Consider the following 25,072-nt stretch of genomic DNA (forward strand, 5'->3'; position numbering starts at 1 on the left):
CATATATTTTTTATTTATGGGTTTCGCTCTTCAAATGAACAAGTGCATCATTATAATACAGTTTAAAGTTGGCTGACAGCACTAAAGATTAAACTGTATAAAATGTATGTTTTACCATCCGCTGCTTTTATTTTAAACCCAAATATCGATCAGTTTCAGTCACTTTAATTGTAATATTTAAGAGTCCTGATCTTCTCTTCAGTACTGCTCTATGTACACTTGGTATTAGTATGTTTGCTTCTAAAAGTCCTGTGTTGTTTATTGATACTCATGACACGCTCCACACATTATTTAAGTAATGAGAAATGTAATGTTGTGGCTTAAACCATTTTCACCCTTATCCATGAAGATGGTCCATGACTGAAACCGGTCAATATTTGGGTTTAAAATAAAATTAGCTGATGGTCAAACATGCATTTTATACAGCACTTGATGGCTGTTAATAGTCACCTTCCAAAAACATTTAAAAAGATTAAACTCTGTGTACTACAGCACTTAAAATTACATTTAAAGTACTTTAAATGTAATTTAAATGCAAGTTTAAGTGCCATAGTACAGCCAGTTTAATCTTTTATGCTGTCAGCTAACTTTAAATGCAATCTGTAGCGCTTTCAGCCAGCTTTAAACTGTATCTTCTGATGATACTCTTGTGAATTTGAAGAGTGAAACTGGTAAATAAAAAATACTAAGTGTGACTTATGAAAGTTTTCAAAAACATAGGTTTAACAGTCTCCCTGCAGGCAGTGCCAGCTCTTGCTATGATAGGTGTTATTGAATAAGAATGATAGAAGATGCTGATTTAAATATACTCTTCTGTTTATTTCATTTGTTGTCCATCTAGTCATCATATTCAAATTCTCTAGAAAGGAAAACTCATGAATGATTTTTATGCCTTCAATGTTAACTTGTGCAATTTTCTTTTCACTTTATTCATTGCATATAATGTTAGAAACCAACAGTATAATGTCATAAACAAAAAATGTGGCTCAAATATGTTCCATTGACTTTTGTTTCCATATTTGAAAAACATGAAATACAAATTGTTTGTAAAATGAAGTTATAATGACTGTCCTGAAGAATGAATAATTCTGACAATATGATGGATTCATAGTTTTTAGGGCTTTGTCTGTCAGCTCCCTTGTGAAGCAGCATAACTACAGCATTGTTTCTAGTTTGGGATATTGTGTTTTTTAAAAAACACTATTTAAACCATTTCTCCAGCTTTCGTCATTTCTAGTGAATCACCATTTTCTGCAGGTGCCTTTCCTTCCTTCTTGCCTTGAACGGATTTGTACACTTCACCTGGAATTATTTCTGGAACATCACTATTTTGATTCTCAGCTATCTCTTTTCCTGCTTGATCCCTTAAACCACACAAACATTTAAAGAAGTTTTGCAATGCTTGATCCCTTGAACTATACAAAAATTTAATGAAGTTTTGCAACCCATGGAACTCACTGTTGTTAGCTACTGTGCCATTTCTTATGTGTCTCTCATCAAAATTTCATTGTATCTTCTCACATCTTCTAGAACACATTAACAAAAACATTTATTTGATTCAACATCTTTTACCATGTACCTTCAATTGTTTGGTTGAAACTCTTGTCTTTTCAATAACAGATGTCTTGTTCAAACAGAAATTTTCTTTTGTTTTACTTTCTTCGTGCCGGTAATATATTTCTCTGTTTGAGTAAGTATCTTTGTTACACAACAGCCCACTTTGTCTATGGCCTTGCGTGCTATTGGTAAATTATATAAGGTTTTCTAAACAAAATATCTTATGTGTGTGTAAAAAAAGGAAGAAGAAATTAGCAGTTACAGCTTATGGCAATGAAACAAAGACTTTACATGTGAAAAACATCAAAATATGTGATTTCCTTAAAAGCAGCGAAGAGATGCATGCCAGAGTGGAACAGGACACATAATCAAAATGAAACAGAGGTCCGTGCGATACACAGCCAAGGAAATGAATTGTAAATGGATCAATGGAGTTCTTTGCTGGATTCTGAGAGACAGGAAAGGATCAAGACGACAACTTAATGGAGCTGGGTAGAAGACAATACAAAACATACAGGAGTGAGATGGGTATGTATAACCAAAAACTGTAACATCTGTAAAAGACTAAAGGGCAGCTCTATCCAACAATGGCTCTTAAATGGCTGATGATGATCAGTTAACTGATTATTAGTAATTCATCTGCAACAAAGAAGGAGTTGATTAAAAGAAATAATTTCAATAGAAATAATTTCAATTTGTACCCAGAAAATAATTCTACTGTCAATCAGACGTTTTACTCACTCAGTTAGATTGTCAGGGATCGTATGGTTGTGTACTTCACTCCTTTCTGTGCCAATGTTAGGTAGGGCATATCACTTTTGCCTTCCAGCACTGCATTTGTGTATACCTCTGTTACTCTAAAAACTAAAATGTAAGGGTGACAAAAACTTTCTTCAGTGAACAAATCTGTTGTGTAGTTATTGTTAACATTCCCATCTGCTTGAATAGATGCCTGCATGATTTGATTATTTAAAAGATGGCCTTTGTGAGAAGATACATCAGCCTTAAGAGTGTGTTAGTTTTGCAAATTCAAGTGGGAGACAAATCCCTCCAAGGTTCTCCTGCTAAGAGAGCCATCCTCATGACTTTCAGAATCGATTACTTAAATTTACAATATTTTTGTTACCTGAATAATAATACAATGATATATGTTTATACGTTTTGGTAAGTGTTGTATAAATCTTTTAGTGAAGTTTTATGTATGTAAATTTATACTTTCTTATGATAATGAATGATAGAATTGTTGGAGTTCTTAAGTTTTTCTATAGGTGGATGGCTTAACTAGCTAACTGGCCTGACTAATGGTCACTGTTGCTGTTTAAGCTCTCTGGCTGAACAAACATGAAAGCAGTGCTGCTATATGGAGGTAAAACTTGGAAGGTTACTTCTGCAATCATCAAGAATGTGCAAGTCTTCCTCATTAGATGTCTTATGAAATTCTTGAAGGCAAAATGTGATATCCAACAAAGACCTTTGGAACAGAATTGTAGATGAATCTATCGCCATCCAAGTCAGGCGGAGGAAATGGAGCTGGGTCAGACACACCCTCCGATAAAGCCATGATGCTGTAGAGAGACAATCCCTCTGTTGGAACCCACAGGGTAAAAGGAAATGAGGAAGACCAAAGACAACATGGATGAGGACAGTGCAACTTGAAGCCAACAAGGAGTGGAAAACATCTGAAGATCCTCACTCGAAATTGAGTATGCTGGCAGAGTTCCTTTGAAGCCCCATGCTCTACATAAGAGCAACAGGAAATAAGTCAAATAAGCCAAGCTCTCAGGCTACGTTACATTGTTATTAGTCATTAAGCCCAGCATTAAGACTGAGAGGACACGAGAAATAACACAGTCAAAGCTGAACTCAATATAGGGTTTTATCATAGCAGTGAGGTGCAATCAACTTTCAGTACCATGGAGCAGAGGGTCCATGGTTTTCATTTTGCAAGAGTGAAAAATATCACTACCCTCTACGGATATGGGGATTTGCCCTTCCACAGAAGGGATTCTAGGATTGAGGGTAGGATGGGTACTTGCCTATCAGGCTGCCTCATTTCTTTTTTCAGTTTCAAGATTCCTGAGCTTCCTTTCCCTTTCTTATTTCTCTTCTGGACTAATATTCTATCTGTCTCTCAGTCCCCTTCATACGCTCCATTGCTTCCTCTTTGTTACGTGTAAACCCTGTGTTCACAAGCTAGTCAGGGTAGCAGCACTGTCCTAGGACCCGTCCATGAGAAATCTTGTAGGTGTATTTCAACTGTACTATTTTGCATAGAATGCCTTTGGTTTGCTTCACTTGATAATCTGATCTTATAAAGTAACTACCCCCCCCCCCCTTTTTCCCCTCCTGCTGGGTACTAAGTTAATTTTCCATATCGGTTTAATAGTTTGCTTTACGGGGATAGTTATTGGATTCCTCTATGTGCGGGGGCAGTTTCATATTGGACTGTCTACCTGTGATTGGTAATGAGTTACCTACAATTGGTCAGTGAGACATCAACATGTCTGAGTATACAGTTGATAAGAATTTTTAAAAGACTGTAGCTGGTCAAAATTAAACTAGGAGCTAGAGCCACACAAGACAATAACTTTTGTTACAAGAAACTGTTCTAATCTCCAAAGTAGCTTGATGGTATTAATGTTAATTGATTACATAGTGATTTCATGATGGAATCCAGAAAAGGGAAGAAAGAAAGAGTATCTCTTTCTATGAGAAAAGCACAGTAGCTTACCCAAAAAAGCAAAGAAAGATTAAGCATTATAAAAAAATTAATGTTTTCTTGTATATACAAAAATGAAACAATAATCAAAATAAAGGAAGTCATTTTGAAGGTGCTCATCTGTGAAATTGAGATCTGCTGCTCAGTAAAATTAAACACCAAGCTGCTCCTTCCCATACACTGAAACACATATGGACACTACTTTGTATTCTATCCACAAGTCTACAGGTACAGTGCGACACTGCTGCTCAACCCTTCCGAGGTCATCCAGTGTGTGCAGGGGTTTCTGTGGCAATGAACTGCAAATTTAAATGGGTTGCAAGCACACTTAATCAGATTAATGTCAGTGGACACCGCAGGGCATTCCATTGGGTTGATTCCTTCTTTCTGGAAGAAAGATGTTCAAGAGCTACGCGCAACGTGATGGAGTATTATTGTCTTCGAAGACAAACCCATCACAAAAATGTAGACTGTGTGGCTAGACAATACAGTGGAGGATCTGGTCCTGATGCTGTACAGCTCCCACATAGCCTTACACACAAACAAGATGTGTAACATATCCATACATAATAGTGACTGGGGACTCACCTCCCTGTTGCACATTCAGGATTGCATGCCTGAGACATGTGTGCCTGCTTGTCTCCAAACTCTTCAGTGAAAAATATCGAATGTCTGACAAATCTTCAACTCTTCAGTGAACAAAATCTGCTGGCATTTGCCCAAGTTCTATTCCAGGTGTTCCGTTGCCCACCGTCTTTGTGGACCACAGCACAGGGCATTTTGTAATGTTATTCATAATGGACACTTGAAGGCCTAATGGATTGTGTGAAGATGGTTGTGTGCTGTTGTGGTTGAACCAGACTTTCCATTTGCTACCAAAAAGGCAATGTAAAGCTATGCAGCATTCTCCTTGGAATACATAGAAGCCATAATCTGAAGGTAAAACCTGCGTCACATAAGAAGCATTTCTGGACACAGAGTTGGAGTGATAGGGAAGCATGGAGGGGATGAGGTCTGCGCATGCATGACAGTAGAGAGCATGCAATCAAAAGTCAGCATTGCCGAACTGTGTTGCTGCAGACAGCAGTAAGGCTCATTTGTCAATGGTACAATGTATTATATCTTCAGATCTATGAGAAGAATAACACATCTTAAATGTGATTTTAATCAATTGGTTACATGAGAGAAATCATACTTTATGCCTTGCTTTGCAGCCAATGTTCTACAGCAATAGTCCATGTAACTTCAGAAGGTGAAAACAGATGACACAGCTTTGTGAAGACACACAACTGATCTAAAAATGGATGATTGTCTAATGACAAGATCATCAAAACTGATTGGAATAATCATCATTTACTTAATTTGAAGTTTATTACAAGTAAAAATGTAATACACAACAAAATTAACTTCAGACCAAAATTATTATTTTTGCTTGTTGACTATTTCTACTCCACTTTTTCTTTTTTTAATGCGTATAATGCAAGGTTCTGGGTGTGTTTGACTGTAGTTAAATGTAAATCACTGTGTGTAATAAAGAATTACTGGCAGCAAACACTAATGCAAAAGACTGTCACAAAAATTGTCAGTATGTCACCACTTTTTTCTCTGTCTAGGGGCATTATAAGTGTAAACTACCTCATTTGGCATTACCTTAAGAGACTGCATTTATTCTCTGTTGAGCAAGCAAAGAATTAACCATCTTCTGTGAAGAACGAGAGAATGCTTACTGATAACATTAAAAACCACCGATATCTCTATAGGTAACACTCCCTTTCATTTCAAGGCATTTTCCAATTTGTGCCTTGAAAATGGCAAGGGACTTTCCAAATATCAGAGTTTTTGATGAATTTATCTGGCCACATTCTCACGAGTAATTAAGATCATACAACACACTGGGAAATCTTAACATCTCCTTGGGCAATGTTTTGAACATTATAGTTTGCATACTTAACAGGATACAAATTCCTATTCAGAAAAGACAAGGAAGTTCTCGTATACTATGTATACAGTTTACATACACATTTTCTAAACCATGAGTCTTTAAAATCAAGAACATAACACTGTCACCACTGCTATCTGAGTCCATGTCCGAACCATCTGATTATAAATTTGGGATGATAGGTTTAAGGCTTATATTCATCTTCGCCTCTCTATCAAAGTCTTCTTTTTGAAGCTTCTCAATGTGCTGCACACAGTGTGCCGAGGTTAAAGGGGGCCGACACTAGTTCTCTGTGCCCACATTAGTTCAATCTGATTATACTAACATTATATGTGGGTAAACGCATAACTGAGAGACCACATTCACGTGCAAGAAAGTAAAACATGTACGTTCTGTCATGAGACCTGTATAAATTAATGAGCTGCAGGAGTTTGGCACAAGTCTGGTTTATACTATGTGGAATTTTTTTCATTTTTAAGCCAGAGCACAATATCCACTTTCTTGTTGTTTGTACTTGGTGTTTGCTCCGTAATGGTAATCACAATAACTGACTTCAAAGCAAGATAAGGCAAGAATTGTTCAGTGAACCACCTCTTCAAACTGACAGCATTCATTTCTGAATTGTAGTAACTGCCCCCCCCCCCCCCTTTTTTTTTACCAACCGATGAAGAGTCATCATGCAGAAAATCATCCGAGAACCTCTTCCTATAGGAACTTTAAAACCACCACAACCATCACTCATTTTCCATCACATATACATGGAATAATTTTGGTTCACCCCAGTTTCATCAACATAATATACTACTGAATTGCCTCCTTTTCTTGTATCATACTCCTTTATAAGGGGTGCGGTTCATGCTGCATATACATCACTTCTTTCAATTAAAAACATTCTTCTCAGCATACTTGCACTGACAAAGCACTACCGTTGAAGCCAATTTTCTCTTGCATAATTGTAACATGTATTTTTGATGTAGAGTATTCACTACTTATCTACATTTTAAACATGGAGCATTTTAAAATATTTTTTGTTACAGGTTTCTTGCGATTATGAGGCTTCCCAGGTGACGCAAAACCAAATTTTGCTGAGATTTCTACAGTTCTGACACTTTTGTTTACTATTCTCTGCAGAGTTCTCTTGGCAACACATCCTTCTACAGTTCATTCTTGTGTCTTCAAAATGTCAAAAACAGAAGTTCCGCTTTCAGATTCCCATTTGAAAGAATTATAACTGCAGTAAATAAACCACCTTGCTTGCTTGTAAAGCACATCATGTTTACTGTCATCACCTAACATATTCATCTGAAAATCATACTAAAACATTTCATTTCAGATACACATTCACAGGTATAATTCCACAGGAAAATAACAACATCTGAATGAATAATTCAGTCACTGTGTGAATGAAAAAACATTGTCGCGAATTACAGCAACAGTGCAGCATGAAGGAGAGGGATTCTCACAGTCCAGTTGTACCTCAAGGCTAGCTGCTCAGAGAGAGAATGAATCTTATTGGCTGGTGGCAGTTAATGGAGGGGGATACACAGAATGGCTGAAACTTGACCTCCTTCCTACCTGTCATGCACTGTAATGGTCACCAACTGGTGTTGTCAACTGTGGGTGACCACTAAGAGGCAAATATTCAGTGTTTTGTGTCTCAAAATAGCGCTGACTGCTTGCAAAATGTTGTTAATTTGGCAGGATGCAACAATCTGAAAAAAATCTAAAACATAGTGCCGCGTTGGCCGCTGAGCACCTGCGAGGCTGCGTGATGCAACCCACTTGGGCCGGCTCGCCATCGGGTACACGTGCTGCTAGAGACACTACAGCACGCGTACGGGATAACGCTCCCGCACCAGTCCTCGCAGCGTCTAAGTCCGTTATCAGTGCTCTTATGTAATGAAGGTCATGCGCTCAGTATAAAAGCGGCCAACGCAGACCAGCGGAATCATTCTGCTGTGAGCTATATCTGCAAAAGCATTGAATCACTATGCCTTGTCGACGTATGTATCGTCAACGTCACCATCGCATGCCAGTCTACAAACACATATTAAGCCTGGAGAATAAACTTGGCACAAGTGGAACTGGACAAAGTGTCATATTGAATGGACTGAGCTAGACACAGTACAGGGTTACATCACCAGTTACAGTTACATTCTCAGCAAGTACACCAAGTCCTTTCATCCATACATGTATTTTTGCATCATTACTAACTTTACGACAAGAGCGGGTATACAGTGTAAAAGGCACATTACTATTTACATAACTAGGTCTAGATTGCGTCTTAGCATCTATTCCACAATGCCAGGTCTTGTAAGCGATTTTTTTCAAACTGTTGCATCCTTGAGCCCTTTTACACTGTATCCGCTCTTGTCGTAAAGTTAGTAATGATGGAAAAATACATGTATGGATGAAAGGACTTGGTGTACTTGCTGATAATGTAACTGTAACTGGTGATGTAACCCTGTACTATAATTATTAATAATGTCTGACCTGTAGTGTCAGCCGCCAATCGCTAGACGTACATCTGGTGAACTGGGGCTCAAGGATGCAACAATTTGAAAAAATCTAAAACATAGTGCCGCGTTTGCCGATGAGCACCTGCGAGGCTGCATGATGCAACGCACTTGGGCTGGCTCGCCAGCAGGTACGCGTGCTGCTAGAGAGACTACAGCACGCGTGCTGCTAGAGAGACTACAGCACGCGTACAGGATAATGCTCCCACGCCGGCCCATGCAGCATCTAAGCCCGTTACCAGCGCTCTTATGAAATGAAGCTCATGCACTCAGTATAAAAGCAGCCAACGCAGACCAGCGGAATCATTCCGCTGCGAGCTATATCTGCAACAGCATTGAAGCACTATGCCTTGTCGACGTGTGTATCGTCAACGTCGCCATCGCATGCCAGTCTACAAACACATAATAAGCCTGGAGAATAAACTTGGCACAAATGGAACTGCACGAAGTGTCATATTGAATGGACTGATTTTTTTCGGTGGATGTCAAGTTAATTTCAGTCTTGATGTTGCCACAGAGAGTACTGGAAGTGGATGGTCTACTCTCGCTATCATCCGATGTGAGAATGCCTCTCTACCTGGATTGGAATCATTCGCCAACCGAGATGTCATCGCTTACAAGACCTGGCATTGTGGAACAGATACTAAGACGCAATCTGGACCTAGTTATCTATACAGGGTGTTACAAAAAGGTACAGCCAAACTTTCAGGAAACATTCCTCACACACAAAGAAAGAAAATATGTTATGTGGACATGTGTCAGGAAACGCTTACTTTCCATGTTAGAGCTCATTTTATTACTTCTCTTCAAATCACATTAATCATGGAATGGAAACACACATCAACAGAACGTACCAGCGTGACTTTAAAAACTTTGTTACAGGAAATGTTCAAAATGTCCTCCGTTAGCGAGGACACATGCATCCACCCTCCGTCGCATGGAATCCCTGATGCGCTGATGCAGCCCTGGAGAATGGCGTATTGTATCACAGCCGTCCACAATACGAGCATTTGGTACTGGGGTTGCGTAGACAAGAGCTTTCAAATGCCCCCATAAATGAAAGTCAAGAGGGTTGAGGTCAGGAGAGCGTGGAGGCCATGGAATTGGTCCCCCTCTACCAATCCATCGGTCACCGAATCTGTTGTTGAGAAGCGTACGAACACTTCGACTGAAATGTGCAGGAGCTCAATCGTGCATGAACTACATGTTGTGTCGTACTTGTAAAGGCACATGTTCTAGCAGCACAGGTAGAGTATCCCGTATGAAATAATAATAACGTGCTCCATTGAGCGTAGGTGGAAGGACATGGGGCCCAATCAAGACATCACCAACAATGCCTGCCCAAACGTTCACAGAAAATCTGTGTTGATGACGTGATGGCACAATTGCGTGCGGATTCTCGTCAGCCCACACATGTTGATTGTGAAAATTTACAATTTGATCGCGTTGGAATGAAGCCTCATCTGTAAAGAGAACATTTGCACTGAAATGAGGATTGACACATTGTAGGATGAACCATTCGCAGAAGTGTACCCGTGGAGGCCAATCAGCTGCTGATAGTGCCTGCACACGCTGTACATGGTACGGAAACAACTGGTTCTCCCTTAGCACTCTCCATACAGTGACGTGGTCAACGTTACCTTGTACAGCAGCAACTTCTCTGACGCTGACATTAGGGTTATCGTCAACTGCACGAAGAATTGCCTCATCCATTGCAGGTGTCCTCGTCGTTCTAGGTCTTCCCCAGTCGCGAGTCATAGGCTGGAATGTTCCGTGCTCCCTAAGACACCGATCAATTGCTTCAAACGTCTTCCTGTCAGGACACCTTCGTTCTGGAAATCTGTCTCGATACAAACGTACCACACCACGGCTATTGCCCTGTGTTAATCCATACATCAAATGGGCATCTGCTAACTCCGCATTTGTAAACATTGCACTGACTGCAAAACCACGTTCGTGATGAACACTAACCTGTTGATGCTATGTACTGATGTGCTTGATGCTAGTACTGTAGAGCAATGAGTCGCATGTCAACACAAGCACCGAAGTCAACATTACCTTCCTTCAATTGGGCCAACTGGCGGTGAATCGAGGAAGTACAGTACATACTGACTAAACTCAAATGAGCTCTAACATGGAAATTAAGCATTTCCGGACACATGTCCACATAACATCTTTTCTTTATTTGTGTGCGAGGAATGTTTCCTGAAAGTTTGGCCGTACCTCTTTGTAAGTAATATGGCTTTTACACTGTAAACCCGCTCTTGTCGTAAAGTTAGTAATCATGAAAAAATACATGTATGGATGAAAGGACTTGGTGTACTTGCTGAGAATGTAACTGTAACTGGTGATATAACCCTGTACTATAATTATTAATAAAGTCTGATCTGTAGTGTCAGCCGCCAATCGTTAGACATACATCTGGTGAACGGGGGCTCAAGGATGCCACAATTTGAAAAAAATCTAAAACATAGTTCCGCGTTGGCTGCTGAACGCCTGCGAGGCTGCATGATGCAACCCAATTGGGCCGGCTCGCCAGCGGGTACGCGTGCTGCTAGGGAGACTACAGCTGCCTGAGCTCACAACCCACCTAGTCATAAAGTGATGATGCATCTAGAGTCTATGCCTGAGATATAACTTTGAGACATGTTGACAGACTGAGCAGTACAGGCAAGCTGTGTTGCCATTGCCATACACAACTGGAGACACAGTATACTCTACTGAGCTGCACCGAGAATGCATGTATACTTTTGCCTCCATCGCACACTTTGACTATGTGTAGTAATTTTCTGCACTGTAAAGAGTATTGTTTGCTTGCGGTTTTTTATCACAAATTGAGGAAGCTGATAAAGAGTCAAAATGAAACAACTTGGGAATAGGGACTTACAGACTTGGCACTAGTCCTACACCAGTAAAAGCTTCGGACTGTCAGGAACCACAAGGACAATCAATGAACAGGTGCCTTAAGTTTGGCAAAGAGAGTATAATGTTTACTGAACGATGTTGTACATTACAGAAGGTGTTCAAAATGGCTATCAACACATTCAATATAGGCAAATCATTTTCAGAGAAAATTCTGGTACACACTACAAAGCACATCAGGCATCATGTGAACCTTATCAGATGCTGCAAGTATGTGGATAAGAAATATTCCTTCACTGGGAACTGGTGCCAAATGCATGAAGCTTTCAACTTGAACATACCAAAAATAAAAATAAATCAATAAACTAATCAATAAAGAGGTGCCAGATCAGGGGAGTGAGTGGGCCATTCAATTGCACCTCCCCTTCCAAGTCGGTGCCTGTGGTATGTGGCACTGAGTACATCACGAACTAGCACAGAAAAGTGTGCACGCGCTCTGTCTAATTGTGCTATATATTTCAACTCTTCTACCAGCTAATTCAAATTGTGCACAATTTTTTGAATCACCCTGTGTGTGTGTGTGTGTGTGTGTGTGTGTGTGTGTGTGTGTGTGTGTGTGTACTTGGTTGACACGTTACTTATTCATATTTCTAATTCTAGTGAAGGAACAGGATTTGCATGCTACAGAACACCTTTTGACAAAATTCTCAAAAAAAAGAGGGGGGAGGCGTTCATTACTTCATTACTTATTTATTCCAATTATGTTTCCATTTTTGCTTGTTACTGTTTTAGTGGCTAACATGATCTGTGAGTTATTGCTTGTGTTGATTTGCTCACTAATTACACTACTGGCCACTGAAATTGCTACACAAAGAAGAAATGCATATGATAATCGGGTATTCATTAGACAAATATATTATACTAGAACTGACATGTGATTATATTTTTACGCAATGTGGGTGCATAGATCTTGAGAAATCAGTACCCAGAACAACCACCTCTGGCCGTAATAACGGCCTTGATACACCTGGGCATTGAGTCAAACAGAGCTTGGATGGCGTGTACAGGTACAGCTGTCCATGCAGCTTCAACACGATACCACAGTTCGTCAAGAGTAGTGACTGGCGTATTGTGACGAGCCAGTTGCTCGGCCACCGTTGACCAGACGTTTTCAATTGGTGAGAGATCTGGAGAATATGCTGGCCATGGCAGCAGTCGAACATTTTCTGTATCCAGAAAGGCCCATACAGGACCTACAACATGCGGTCGTGCATTATCCTGCTGAAATGTATGGTTTCGCAGGGATCAAATGAAGGGTACAGCCACGGGTCGTAACACATCTGAAATGTAACGTCCACTGTTCAAAGTGTCGAAAATGCGAACAAGAGGTGACCGAGACGTGTAACCAATGGCACCCCATACCATCATGCTGGGTGATACACCAGTATGGCGATGACGAACACACACTTCCAATGTGCGTTCACCGCGATATCACCAAACACAGATGCGACCATCATGATGCTGTAAACAGAACCTGGATTCATCGAAAAAAATGACGTTTTGTCATTCGTGCACCCAGGTTCGTCGTTGAGTACACCATCACACGCGCTCCTGTCTGTGATGCAGTGTCAAGGGTAACAGCAGCCATGGTCTCCGAGCTGATAGTCCATGCTGCTGCAAATGTCGTCGAACTGTTCGTGAAGATGGTTGTTGTCTTGCAAACGTCCCTGTCTGTTGACTCAGGGATTGAGATATGGCTGCACAGTCCATTACAGCCATGCGGATAAGATGCCTGTCATCTCAACTGCTAGTGATACGAGGCCTTTGGGATCCAGCACGGCGTTCCGTATTACCCTCCTGAACCCACTGATTCCATATTCTGCTAACAGTCACTGGATCTCGACCAACGTGAGCATCAATGTCGAAATACGATAAACCACAATCGCGATAGGCTAGAATCTGACCTTTACTAAAGTCGGAAACCTCCTTACACGAGGCATCACAACAACGTTTCACCAGGCAACGCCAGTCACCTGCTGTTTGTGTATGAGAAATCGGTTGGAAACTTTCCTCATGTCAGCATGTTATAGGTGTCGCCACCGGCGCCAACTTTGTGTGAATGTTTATCAGTAAACTCTTCCGGGCTAAGTTGCCATGGTCGATCTGTAGAACTTCTTCTCCCTGACGTTTCGTTCTCAACTACGGAGAACATCTTCCGAGGTGAGTCGACGACTGGCTGCTAGGAGCTGAGGCCGTCGCTTATATAGAGATCGTAGGGGGCGCCACCACACGTCACGTGGCGTCGATGTGCTGCTATCTCTGGCTATCTTTTGTTCTCTCGATTGCAGGCAATTGATTGTCACGTGATTGATGCAACGTCGACCGCCATATCTTATCCAATTTTAATCCTTCTTCTTTACGATTAAAATTGTATTGATGTTTGTGGATTTCAATTGCCTCTCTATACATACGTGTATAATAGTGCGACGTCCTCGCTAGCACGCTTGTTTCACCCAATTTTATTTCGTGTTCTCCATCCTTAAAAACATGTTCCGCTACTGCCGATTTGTCGATATGTCCCAAGCGACAGTTTCTTTTGTGCTCCGTCAGCCGTGTATTGACGCTTCTTTTGACACTATACTTGTCAGTTTTGATATAGTGTCTTTGTTCACGATGGTTCCAGTTGATGAAGCTCTCTCCCATATAGCCGATATGTTCCCTATTGATATAGTAGCCTTGTTCCAACACTGTCTATCCTCGACCTATTTTCAGTACAATGGTGAATTTTATGAACAGATCGATGGGGTAGCCATGGGAAGCCCCCTAAGTCCCGCAATTGCGAATTTATTCATGGAATATTTTGAACATCAAGCACTGCAGTCGGCCAAAAAAAGCCCCTCGAAGTGGTATCGGTATGTGGATGATACCTTTGTAATATGGAATCATGAGGAAGAAGACTTGAATGATTTTCTGGTACACTTAAATAGCATCAATCCAAAGATTAAATTTACTATGGAGAAGGAGAAGAATGGACAACTTAACTTCTTAGATGTATCAGTCATCAAACGAGCAGATGGGACCTTAGGCCATAAGGTCTACGGGAAAGGTACACATACTGATCGCTACCTCCATAAGAACTCAAACCACCACTCTAGGCAAAAGAGGGGGGTCATAAAAACACTAGTGGATAGGGCCAATAATATTTGTGAACCAGGCTACTTGCAAGAAGAGCTAAATCATTTACGAATGGCCTTTGCGAAAAATGGTTATACGAAAAACGAGATTAACCGAGCACTTCACCCAAATAGAAAAATGCCTAAAAATAGGAGACAGCAACAACCATCAGCTGGAAAAGTATTTCTTCCGTTCATCCATAATATCACGGATCGCATTGGAAAAGTACTAGCCAAGTTTCAGGTAGAGACCATTTTTAGACCTACTAAGAAAATTAGTGAATGCCTAAGATCAACAAAAGATGCTCATCACCCCCTAGCCAGCCCAGGGGTTTTAAAATACCTTGTAGTTGTGACAGGGTTTACATAGGAACTACAAAAAGAAGCGTCAATACACGGCTGACGGAGCACAAAAGAAACTGTCGCTTGGGACATATCGACAAATCGGCAGTAGCGGAACATGTTTTTAAGGATGGAGAACACGAAATAAAATTGGGTGAAACAAGCGTGCTAGCGAGGACGTCGCACTATTATACACGTATGTATAGAGAGGCAATTGAAATCCACAAACATCAATACAATTTTAATCGTAAAGAAGAAGGATTAAAATTGGATAAGATATGGCGGTCGACGTTGCATCAATCACGTGACAATCGATTGCCTGCAATCGAGAGAACAAAAGATAGCCAGAGATAGCAGCACATCGACGCCACGTGACGTGTGGTGGCGCCCCCTACGATCTCTATATAAGCGACGGCCTCAGCTCCTAGCAGCCAGTCGTCGACTCACCTCGGAAGATGTTCTCCGTAGTTGAGAACGAAACGTCAGGGAGAAGAAGTTCTACAGATCGACCACGGCAACTTAGCCCGGAAGAGTTTACTGATAAAGACGCCGGCCGTGAAAGCCTACATGGAATGACTTGTGTGAATGCTCTGAAAAGCTAATCATTTGCATATCACAGCATCTTCTTCCTGTGGATTAAATTTCGCGTCTTCAGCACGCCATCTTCGTGGTGCAGCAATTTTAATGGCTAGTAGTGTACTTTCCTTTTCATTGAAAGGACACTTTGTACATGAAAGTTGTCCAGTAATGTTAGACATTTTTTGTTGTAATTATTCACTCTAACAATTTTCACATCCTGTTCCTTGTTGGCTGGTTCATGTCCATGTTTTATCAGATGTTCAGCAAAGGTAGAACAGCTATTTTCATATTGCTTTTATATCTAGTTTTGAAATCCTGCCTGTCATCCCCAGATATACTGATTCACATTCTTGAAATTCTTCCAGGTATATACCTGCTCCTTGGTATTTACCTGGTTTGTCTATTGTTGTTTGTAAATGTTAATGGAGTATCTTTCTTGTTCTGTAAGCAAGACGTAATCCTTGTTTATTTAATATATTTGCTATTATGTGTGTTAATTTGTGTCTGTATGTTAAAGAGTGCCATTTCTCCCTGTTAGTCATTTCATTTCATGGATGTCAATGTTTTGTGTTTCTGTGCGTGCTGTTGTGTCCATATTTTTATGTGGAGTTCCGTGGTGTTTGTGTTCCCGGCTTGTTTTCATTTTTCTTTGGTTGTGGTTTGACTTTGTGGTTGAGTCTTTGTACTACATGGGTATTATAAACATTGTTTGTGGCTATGGGTTCTTTTGTTTGTAATTCCTTTTCATAATATTATTTGCTGAGTAGTATATTATTTAGTCTGTGTAAAATATGTTGCAGGGTCACTAGTTTATGATTTTGTGGGTGGTCAGATGCGGCAGATATAACTGTCTCTTTGGCTGCTGAATTTCTGAAGACGTCAAATGTGTGCTTATTGTTATATCCAAGAAATGTACTTGCTTTTACATTTCTTTTTCCATTGTGAATTGAATATTTATATGTATACTGTTGATGTCTGTATGAAGTTTATGCATTTTTCTGTTTCTTCATCTACCATACATATTATATCATCCACATACCTGTACCAGTAAACAATTTTGTATCCTTTCTTTATGATGACTCTATCAAAGATTGTGTTTTTTATGTGGTTGATGAAATCTTTGTGGATGTTCCTGATATTATGGATCCCACTGGAATATTATGCCTAAAATCTGTTGTTATCGATTGCTTTTTCTTCTTCCTTTTCATAAGTGTGGCTCTGAGCAAAATACATCATAAATATAATTTGCATGTGTTTTGTAAGCGAGGTTACAGCTTACACTTACACTTACACAAAATAAGAACAAAATATGAGCGTTAAATACAAATTTTTGATCTGCTATTTGTTTTATGTAATGACCAAAGTAAGCATCTTCTGTGGATGAGTGCACGTATCACACCCTGTAGCCATTCACTCTGGCAGCCCCTTGTTAGCTCGTAACTGGAAGGGGAGAATAGAGGAATTTCACGTGATGCTTATTAATTTAATTGGGTTAAACGTAATCTTTATATTTTTGTTCCATTGCCACATCATTTTAATCAGCATATTAACTTTTTCAACAGTTCTCATTTTTTGTTCCTGTCACTCTTTTTCCACCTGGAATCTCTGTGCATGTGAATTTAATTGTTTTTATTTCTCTGTCATAAAAACATCTGTGACTGCCGATTTATCAGTTAAAAAACAACACAAAAAAAAATAATCTGTTTACATTTACGTGCAATGGTGCTAAAAATGTAGATTTTTTTTTTTACAAGAGGCACATTTTTCTGGACACTAATTGTCATACTAACATTTAAAACAAATATTGTTATTGAACTATGGACAAGAAGGGTTTTCACGAAACAATGGTTGTAAATAAAACAAAATTCAAGGAAAATTAGGAACAGAGGTAATGAACATAATAACATGGATAAAAATATGGGCTGATTAAATGAAAGAAATTTAAAGCAAAATTGCTACAAAAAATTTGTAAAATAACATGAACAAAGATTCCAAGTGGAAAAAGAATGACAGGAAGAAAAATGAGAGCAAATGAAAAAAGTATTACAATGATTAAAATAATGTAATATGTTGTTGTTGTTGTTGTTGTTGTTGTTGTGGTCTTCAGTCCTGAGACTGATTTGATGCAGCTCTCCATGCTAACCTATCCTGTGCAAGCTTCTTCATCTCCCAGTACCTACTGCAGCCTACATCCCTCTGAATCTGCTTAGTGTATTCATCTCTTGGTCTCCCTCTACAATTTTTACCCTCTACACTGCCCTCCAATACTAAATTTGTGATCCCTTGATGCCTCAGAACATGTCCTACCAACCAATCCCTTCTTCTAGTCAAGTTGTGTCACAAACTCCTGTTCTCCCCAATCCTATTCAGTACCTCCTCATTAGTTATGTGATCTACCCATCTAATCTTCAGCATTCTTCTGTAGTACTACATTTCGAAAGCTTCTATTCGCTTCTTGTCTAAACTATTTATCGTCCATGTTTCACTTCCATACATGGCTACACTCCATACAAATACTTTCAGAAAAGACTTCCTGACACTTAAGTCTATACTCGATGTTAACAAATTTCTCTTCTTCAGAAACGCTTTCCCTGCCATTGCAGTCTACATTTTATATCTTCTATACTTCGACCATCATCAGTTATTTTGCTCCCCAAAGAGCAAAGCTCCTTTACTACTTTAAGTGTCTCATTTCCTAATCTAATTCCCTCAGCATCACCCGACTTAATTTGACTACATTCCTTATCCTCGTTTTGCTTTTGTTGATGTTCATCTTATATCCTCCTTTCAAGACACTGCCCATTCTGTTCAACTGCTCTTCCAAGTCCGTTGCTGTCTCTGACAGAATTACAATGTCATCGGCAAACCTCAAAGTTTTTACTTCTTCTCCATGGATTTTAACACCTACTCCAAATTTTTCTTTTGTTTCCTTTACTGCTTGCTCAATATACAGATTAAACAACATCGGGGAGAGGCTACAACCCTGTCTCACTCCCTTCCTAACCACTGCTTCCATTTCATGCCTCTCGATTCTTATAACTGCCATCTGGTTTCTGTACAAATTGTAAATAGCCTTTCGCTCCCTGTATTTTACCCCTGCCGCCTTTAGAATTTGAAAGAGAGTATTCCAGTCAACATTGTCAAAAGCTTTCTCTAAGTCTACAAATGCTAGAAACATAGGTTTGCCTTTTCTTAATCTAGCTTCTAAAATAAGTCGTAGGGTCAGTATTGCCTCACGTGTTCCCATATTTCTACGGAATCCAAACTGATCTTCCCCAAGGTCAGCTTCTACCAGTTTTTCCATACGTCTGTAAAGAATTCGCGTTAGTATTTTGCAGCCGTGACTGATAGTTCGGTAATTTTCACATCTGTCAACATCTGCTTTCTTTGGGATTGGAATTATTATATTCTTCTTGAAGTCTGAGGGAATTTCGCCTGCCTCATACATTTTGCTCACCAGATGGTAGAGTTTTGTCAGGACTGGCTCTCCCAAGGCTGTCAGTAGTTCCAATGGAATGTTGTCTACTCCTGGGGCCTTGTTTCGACTTAGGTCTTTCAGTGCTCTATCAAACTCTTCACGCAGTATCATATCTCCCATTTCCTCTTCATCTACATCCTCTTCCATTTCTATAACATTGCCCTCGAGTACATCTCCCTTGTATAGACCCTCTATATATTCCTTCCACCTTTCTGCTTTCCCTTCTTTGCTTAGAACTGAGTTTCCATCTGAGCTCTTGATATTTATACAAGTGGTTCTCTTTTCTCCAAAGGTCTCCTTAATTTTCCTGTAGGCAGTATCTATCTTACCCCTAGTGATATATGCCTCTACATCCTTACATTTGTCCTCTAGCCATGCCTGCTTAGCCATTTTGCACTTCCTGTCGATCTCATTTTTGAGACGTTTGTATTCCTTCTTGCCTGCTTCATTTACTGCATTTTTATATTTTCTCCTTTCGTCAATTAAGTTCAATATTTCTTCTGTCACCCAAGGATTTCTACTAGCCCTCGTCTTTTTACATACTTGATCATCTGCTGCCTTCACTACTTCATCCCTCAAAGCTACCCATTCTTCTTCTACTGTATTTCTTTCCCCCATTCTTGTCAATTGTTCCCTTATGCTCTCCCTGAAACTCTGTACAACCTCTGGTTTAGTCAGTTTATCCAGGTCCCATCTCCTAAAATTCCCACCTTTTTGCAGTTTCTTCAGTTTTAATCTACAATGTAACATAATAACAGAAATAAAAAATTACACTTAACCCCATTAATTAAGTAAAACTAACTACCAAGTCACTTCAATAAGGATTTAAAAATAAAAACTTTTGAAGTACCTAACAAGATTCAAATCCACATCCTTCAGCATGGGGAGGCCTTTATCTTAAGCATTACACCACACAACCAGACTGTTAAACAGCCCTTTCCAATTTTTAAGCTGTAGAGCAGTGGTGGTCAACCTAGTCCCTACCACCCATGAGTGGACATCCAGCTTTCATGGTGCGCCAGGGTGAATAGCTGCAAGGTGTGATACATGGATCTTTAACCTTTATCACTGTATAAATGATTTCAGAACGTCGATCCCACTGCCACACCTGCATTCCCAGAAGGTGGCACACTTATTATCTAACACATGATGACCACAGTAATGATCAAAACGAAATGGATAGACTAACAATGTCAAACCAATCAGAAATCACAATGGGCTACAAATTGCAATAATTCATGGAAGAAAAAGAAGAAGAAAAATACATGAAAAAACTCCACACTAAAAACTGACATAATTATGGATGCAATGTTTGGTGTGATCATAAAGTTCATGCAACAACACAAATACAATGAGGGAATATTTTACCATGAAGACTGACTTACCTCAACTGTTACACCAAGTACTTGTTTCAAGCCAAAACCTTCTTTCACTGATACAGTGACAACAGTTCTTCCGGTGGCACTCTGTGATCTTATTAATCCACGTTCATTCACTGTTAGCAATGGAGTCACATTACTAACTGCACGGTCGATACTTTCAACGTCTGATGATTCTGCTTTCTCTGCAGGATCAATTGAACCCAGCACTGAGTACATGAGATCTCCTTCATGGTTTGTTTTTAGCTGTATTTCAGTGTCAGGAGCCATCAAAATATATGGTGACTGAAATTCTCCTACACTGGGTGGTGATGCAAGACGCAGCTCTTCAAACACTTCAATTTCTAAGCTAGTTTCAAATTTCACTGTCTGCTCTTGAGGAAAAGCAGACATTCTAGGAGGTACAGTAACATTTAAATAAATAGTTGAGATGCCCGCCCTTAGAGCAGTCAATCGCATGGAAATTTTATCTTCATCTTTCAGTACAATACCAGTTTCATGGTAAACATTATTCAATTGAACTACATTAGGTGCTGAAACAGCCCAATCAAACAGCAGAGATGGCCTTGCACAACCAATAATCAAGGGCGTCAACTCTTCAGGAATACCATGAGCCCAAAGTGGCATTGTAGCACCAACAATTATTCTATTTAATGGTGCATTAATTTTAATGGCAGCAAGAGGAATTACATTTATTTCAACACTATCCTTTGAATAGACGACCCTCTGTCCTGTTGCCTTGTTTATGCCCACAGCTTTTCCAACAAGTACTGTTTTCCCTTGGCCAAATCCTTCAACAAGGCCAACTGAATTCACTGTTGCAATTGAGGTAGAGCTAACAGAATAATCAATATGTGATGCTGGTCGTGGACCACCATGACTGTTAATCTGGTACACAGATCCTACCACCAGTGTGACATTTCGGGGTAGGAGTTTTAAGGGTGGGAAAACCTGAATTGGAACAGGGTGACTGAGCACTTCATTCCCTTCAAAACCACTGGCAAAAATTAAGTTTATATCGCCAAGTTGCAAGCCAGTAATAACATAATGGACTTCTCCCAAGGAACCTACTTTCATGAGGGTCTCCTTGTCAGGCAAAAGTTTTATTCCAATGACTGCTGTATCAGCTAATGGTCGAAGATTCAACAAAGAAATATCTGAAATGGGCAAAACATTTCCTGTTGTATCATATAAATGAACAACAGCTGGAATGCATCGACCCTTCTCTACATGTTCAGCAACTTCTACTTTGATGCTGCCTACACTTGAAACCTGAACTTCTGCTAGTGCTGGTTTTGATGGAAGACATAGGTCAACCATAGCCAATTTTAAATGACCATCTGTTTTTGGAACAATTTCTATAATTCTGGAGCCTTCCACGTAAGTAACATCAGCCACGTCTTCAGAACTGAGGACAAGTTCATAATAACCTGAACCTTGGCTTACTTGGAGTTTAATCATATTATCAGGATGGTTGAAAACATAAGCAACATTGGGTGTTACAATAGTATCGCTGACTAACAGAAGGCTCAATGTTGACACAATTTCTGGTGTTGACTCATAGCCTTTTTTATCAGTGACAGGAAATGGGGGATATTCTGGAATGATTTCCAATTCTCTCAGCAAAAGAGTATTATAGCCGACAACACGTGCTGTTATTTCAAGGACACCAGTCTTGCCTTTTGGTTGTATCACTTGATATTGGCGTGAGGGGAAGACGCGACCATTTTCTTCTAAATTTTCAAAAACCATCTCATCTGGATTAGGCAAAATACCAAGAGATTCGTCAGAAACCATCCAGTCAATGTCCAAACTTGATACATTGTCAAATACATGACCTTGTTCATCTGTAACAATAACAGCCACTTCAATATCTTTATAATTCTGCACCACCATTCTTTCATTCTGGTAATTGATTGGACAACGTTCTTTCTCTGTCAGTTTAATTTCTGGAAATAGTGAAATGTAACGGGGTTTTGCACAATATACAGTCACTGTTGCAACAGATTCTGAGCGCTTTCTGTACCTAGCCATCGGTTTGTTTGTGACTGTCAAGGTAACTTCTGCTTCACCAAGCTGCTTACATAAAATACGGTAAGTATAAACATCTGGCTGATCTGAAACAATGTTACTGAGTTCCATTACTTCTATAATATCATTTTCACTGGGAGTCGGCTCCAAGTGATGAAAATGCTCAGATGCATGTCCAATCCAAGGTCTTGGTCCACCAGTAAATACTACTGTCCTTGCTGATCCAACAGCTAAAACTACAACGCCACTAGCTGGATTGACAGGCTTTAATGGCCAGTAACTTGCTAATGTAACACTATCTTCAAGTGTTATTTCTTCTTGCGTATATGACACTGTCACTTTTGTAGTACCCAACTCCGTAGCTGTGATACCCAAAGACGAACAAGCTGTGCCAATGGGTGCTGTTTTAAGAGACTCGTTAAATGAAAAAATTTCGTCCCATATCTGGACCTGAAATGGGATGTCTGCACACTGTGTGAAAGCAGCAAGTGATATCTTTTTTGCTTTATCACTTTCTACTGGCCTCTCAGCAAACATTGCAACATGTAAAAAAATAGAGTTTCCCACTTCTGTTTCTGCCAAATATTCTACTATTTGCAGCTGGCGCGGTGGCAAAATATGAAAATTTGACACTGCATAGTTGTTTCGATTAATGTCCATTGCAGCAGTTATCTCAACATGCCCTTGATTGACAGTTCTTACTACTCCAGCCTGAGTAACAACAGCAATAGAGGTGTCTTTGCTTTGCCATACAAAATTTCCATCACCACCTGATACTTGGAGTTTTACTTCATACCTAGAAGGCAAAAAAGGAACTATTTAGTGGTACTTGTTACACGTGCTATTAAAAGTTCATAGCTATAAAAGATGTAATAAGCAGCTGGCTCCATTTCCTCTAAGAGAACAAAGGACTAAAGCTGCATTTAAAAACTCACTTTGAATAAGGTCGAGCTATTTAAAATCAAAAAAAGTCTTTGCAATAACATATCTGTAAATACATTAAGATTTAATACACACACTGAAATCTGTTACAAAATGAAGCAAGCAGTATACAAGTTGACAGGGATAAGTCCAACACAAATAAAAAATGTAAATCTTTAGATTACAGCAAATAATCGCATTCTTATGAAAAGCCATGGTACATTGAAGAATTGCACAAAGAAAACTTATCACCACAAATGATCAATTTTTGGAACCTTCGCCTTTTTGAATTTTTACTCTTTTGCTGCTCTAATTAACACCCTCACATACACAAAGTGGCACCACTTGCTGTCTTGTTTATGATTGGTTGCCCAGACAGACAAAAGTTTGTGGAGGAGGACAGGAACAGGGAAGAGGGAGTGGGATGGGGGGGGGGGGGGCAGATGAAACGAAAAAGTTTGTGGAGGGGAACAGGATCAGAAAAGAGGGAGTGGGGGGGGGGGGGATGAAATGAATGGGCAACTGGAAAGCAGGAAGATGTGCAAGGCAGAGAGGATATATGGAAGTACTGTGAGGCAGGACAGGGACAGACAGTGGTTCTTAGCACCAGATACAAAATAAGGAATAAAGGAGGGAAGGAAAATTAGGGATTACTGTTCCATTGACAGTTAGGTCATCAGAGACAGAGCAAAACCTGAGTTACTTCACAGATGAGGAAGGAAATCAGCCATGCCCTTTCTAAGGGAACCAGCCCAGCATTTGCCTGGAGCAATTTAGGGACGTAAAGGAAAACCTAACTCCGAATGGCTGGACTTAAATTTGAACTGTTGTTCTTCTGAATGTGAGTCCAGTGCACTAAACACTGTGCCACCTTGCTCAGTAAATAATGATTAATTATGAAAACTGGCATTCTACGGATCGGAGCGTGGAATGTCAGATCCCTTAATCAGGCAGGTAGGTTAGAAAATTTAAAGAGGGAAATGGATAGGTTAAAGTTAGATATAGTGGGAATTAGTGAAGTTCGGTGGCAGGAGGAACAAGACTTTTGGTCAGGTGAATACAGGGTTATAAATACAAAATCAAATAGGGGTAATGCAGGAGTAGGTTTAATAATGAATAAAAAAGTAGGAGTGCGGGTAAGCTACTACAAACAGCATAGTGAACACATTATTGTGGCCAAGATAGGCACAAAGCCCACACCTACTACAGTAGTACAAGTTTATATGCCACCTAGCTCTGCAGATGATAAAGAAGTTGATGAAATGTACAATGAGATAAAAGAAATTATTCAGGCAGTGAATGGAGACGAAAATTTAATAGTCGTGGGTGACTGTAATTTGACAGTATGAAAAGGAAGAGAAGGAAACATAGTAGGTGAATATGGATTGGGGCTAAGAAATGGAAGAGGAAGCCACGTGGTAGAATTTTGCATAGAGCATAACTTAATCATAGCTAACACTTGGTTTAAGAATCATGAAAGAAGGCTGTATACATGGAAGACCCCTGGAGATACTAAAAGGTTTCAGATAGATTATATAATGGTAAGACAGAGATTTAGGAACCAGATTTTAAATTG

General features: G+C 39.8%; 1 protein-coding gene across 1 annotated transcript in view; it reads right to left on the reverse strand.

Annotated features, from left to right (window-relative positions):
* Positions 1-25,072, reverse strand: part of LOC126088118 (nuclear pore membrane glycoprotein 210) — a 241,665-nt gene that overhangs the window by 117,271 nt on the left and 99,322 nt on the right. Inside the window, exon 7 of the mRNA XM_049906217.1 lies at positions 20,551-23,371. Within this exon, the coding sequence (XP_049762174.1) occupies positions 20,551-23,371 (2,821 nt within the window). The remainder of the gene's footprint in view (positions 1-20,550; positions 23,372-25,072) is intronic.

Source organism: Schistocerca cancellata, chromosome 6, assembly GCF_023864275.1.
Source record: "Schistocerca cancellata isolate TAMUIC-IGC-003103 chromosome 6, iqSchCanc2.1, whole genome shotgun sequence".
NCBI classification, from domain to species: domain Eukaryota; kingdom Metazoa; phylum Arthropoda; class Insecta; order Orthoptera; family Acrididae; genus Schistocerca; species Schistocerca cancellata.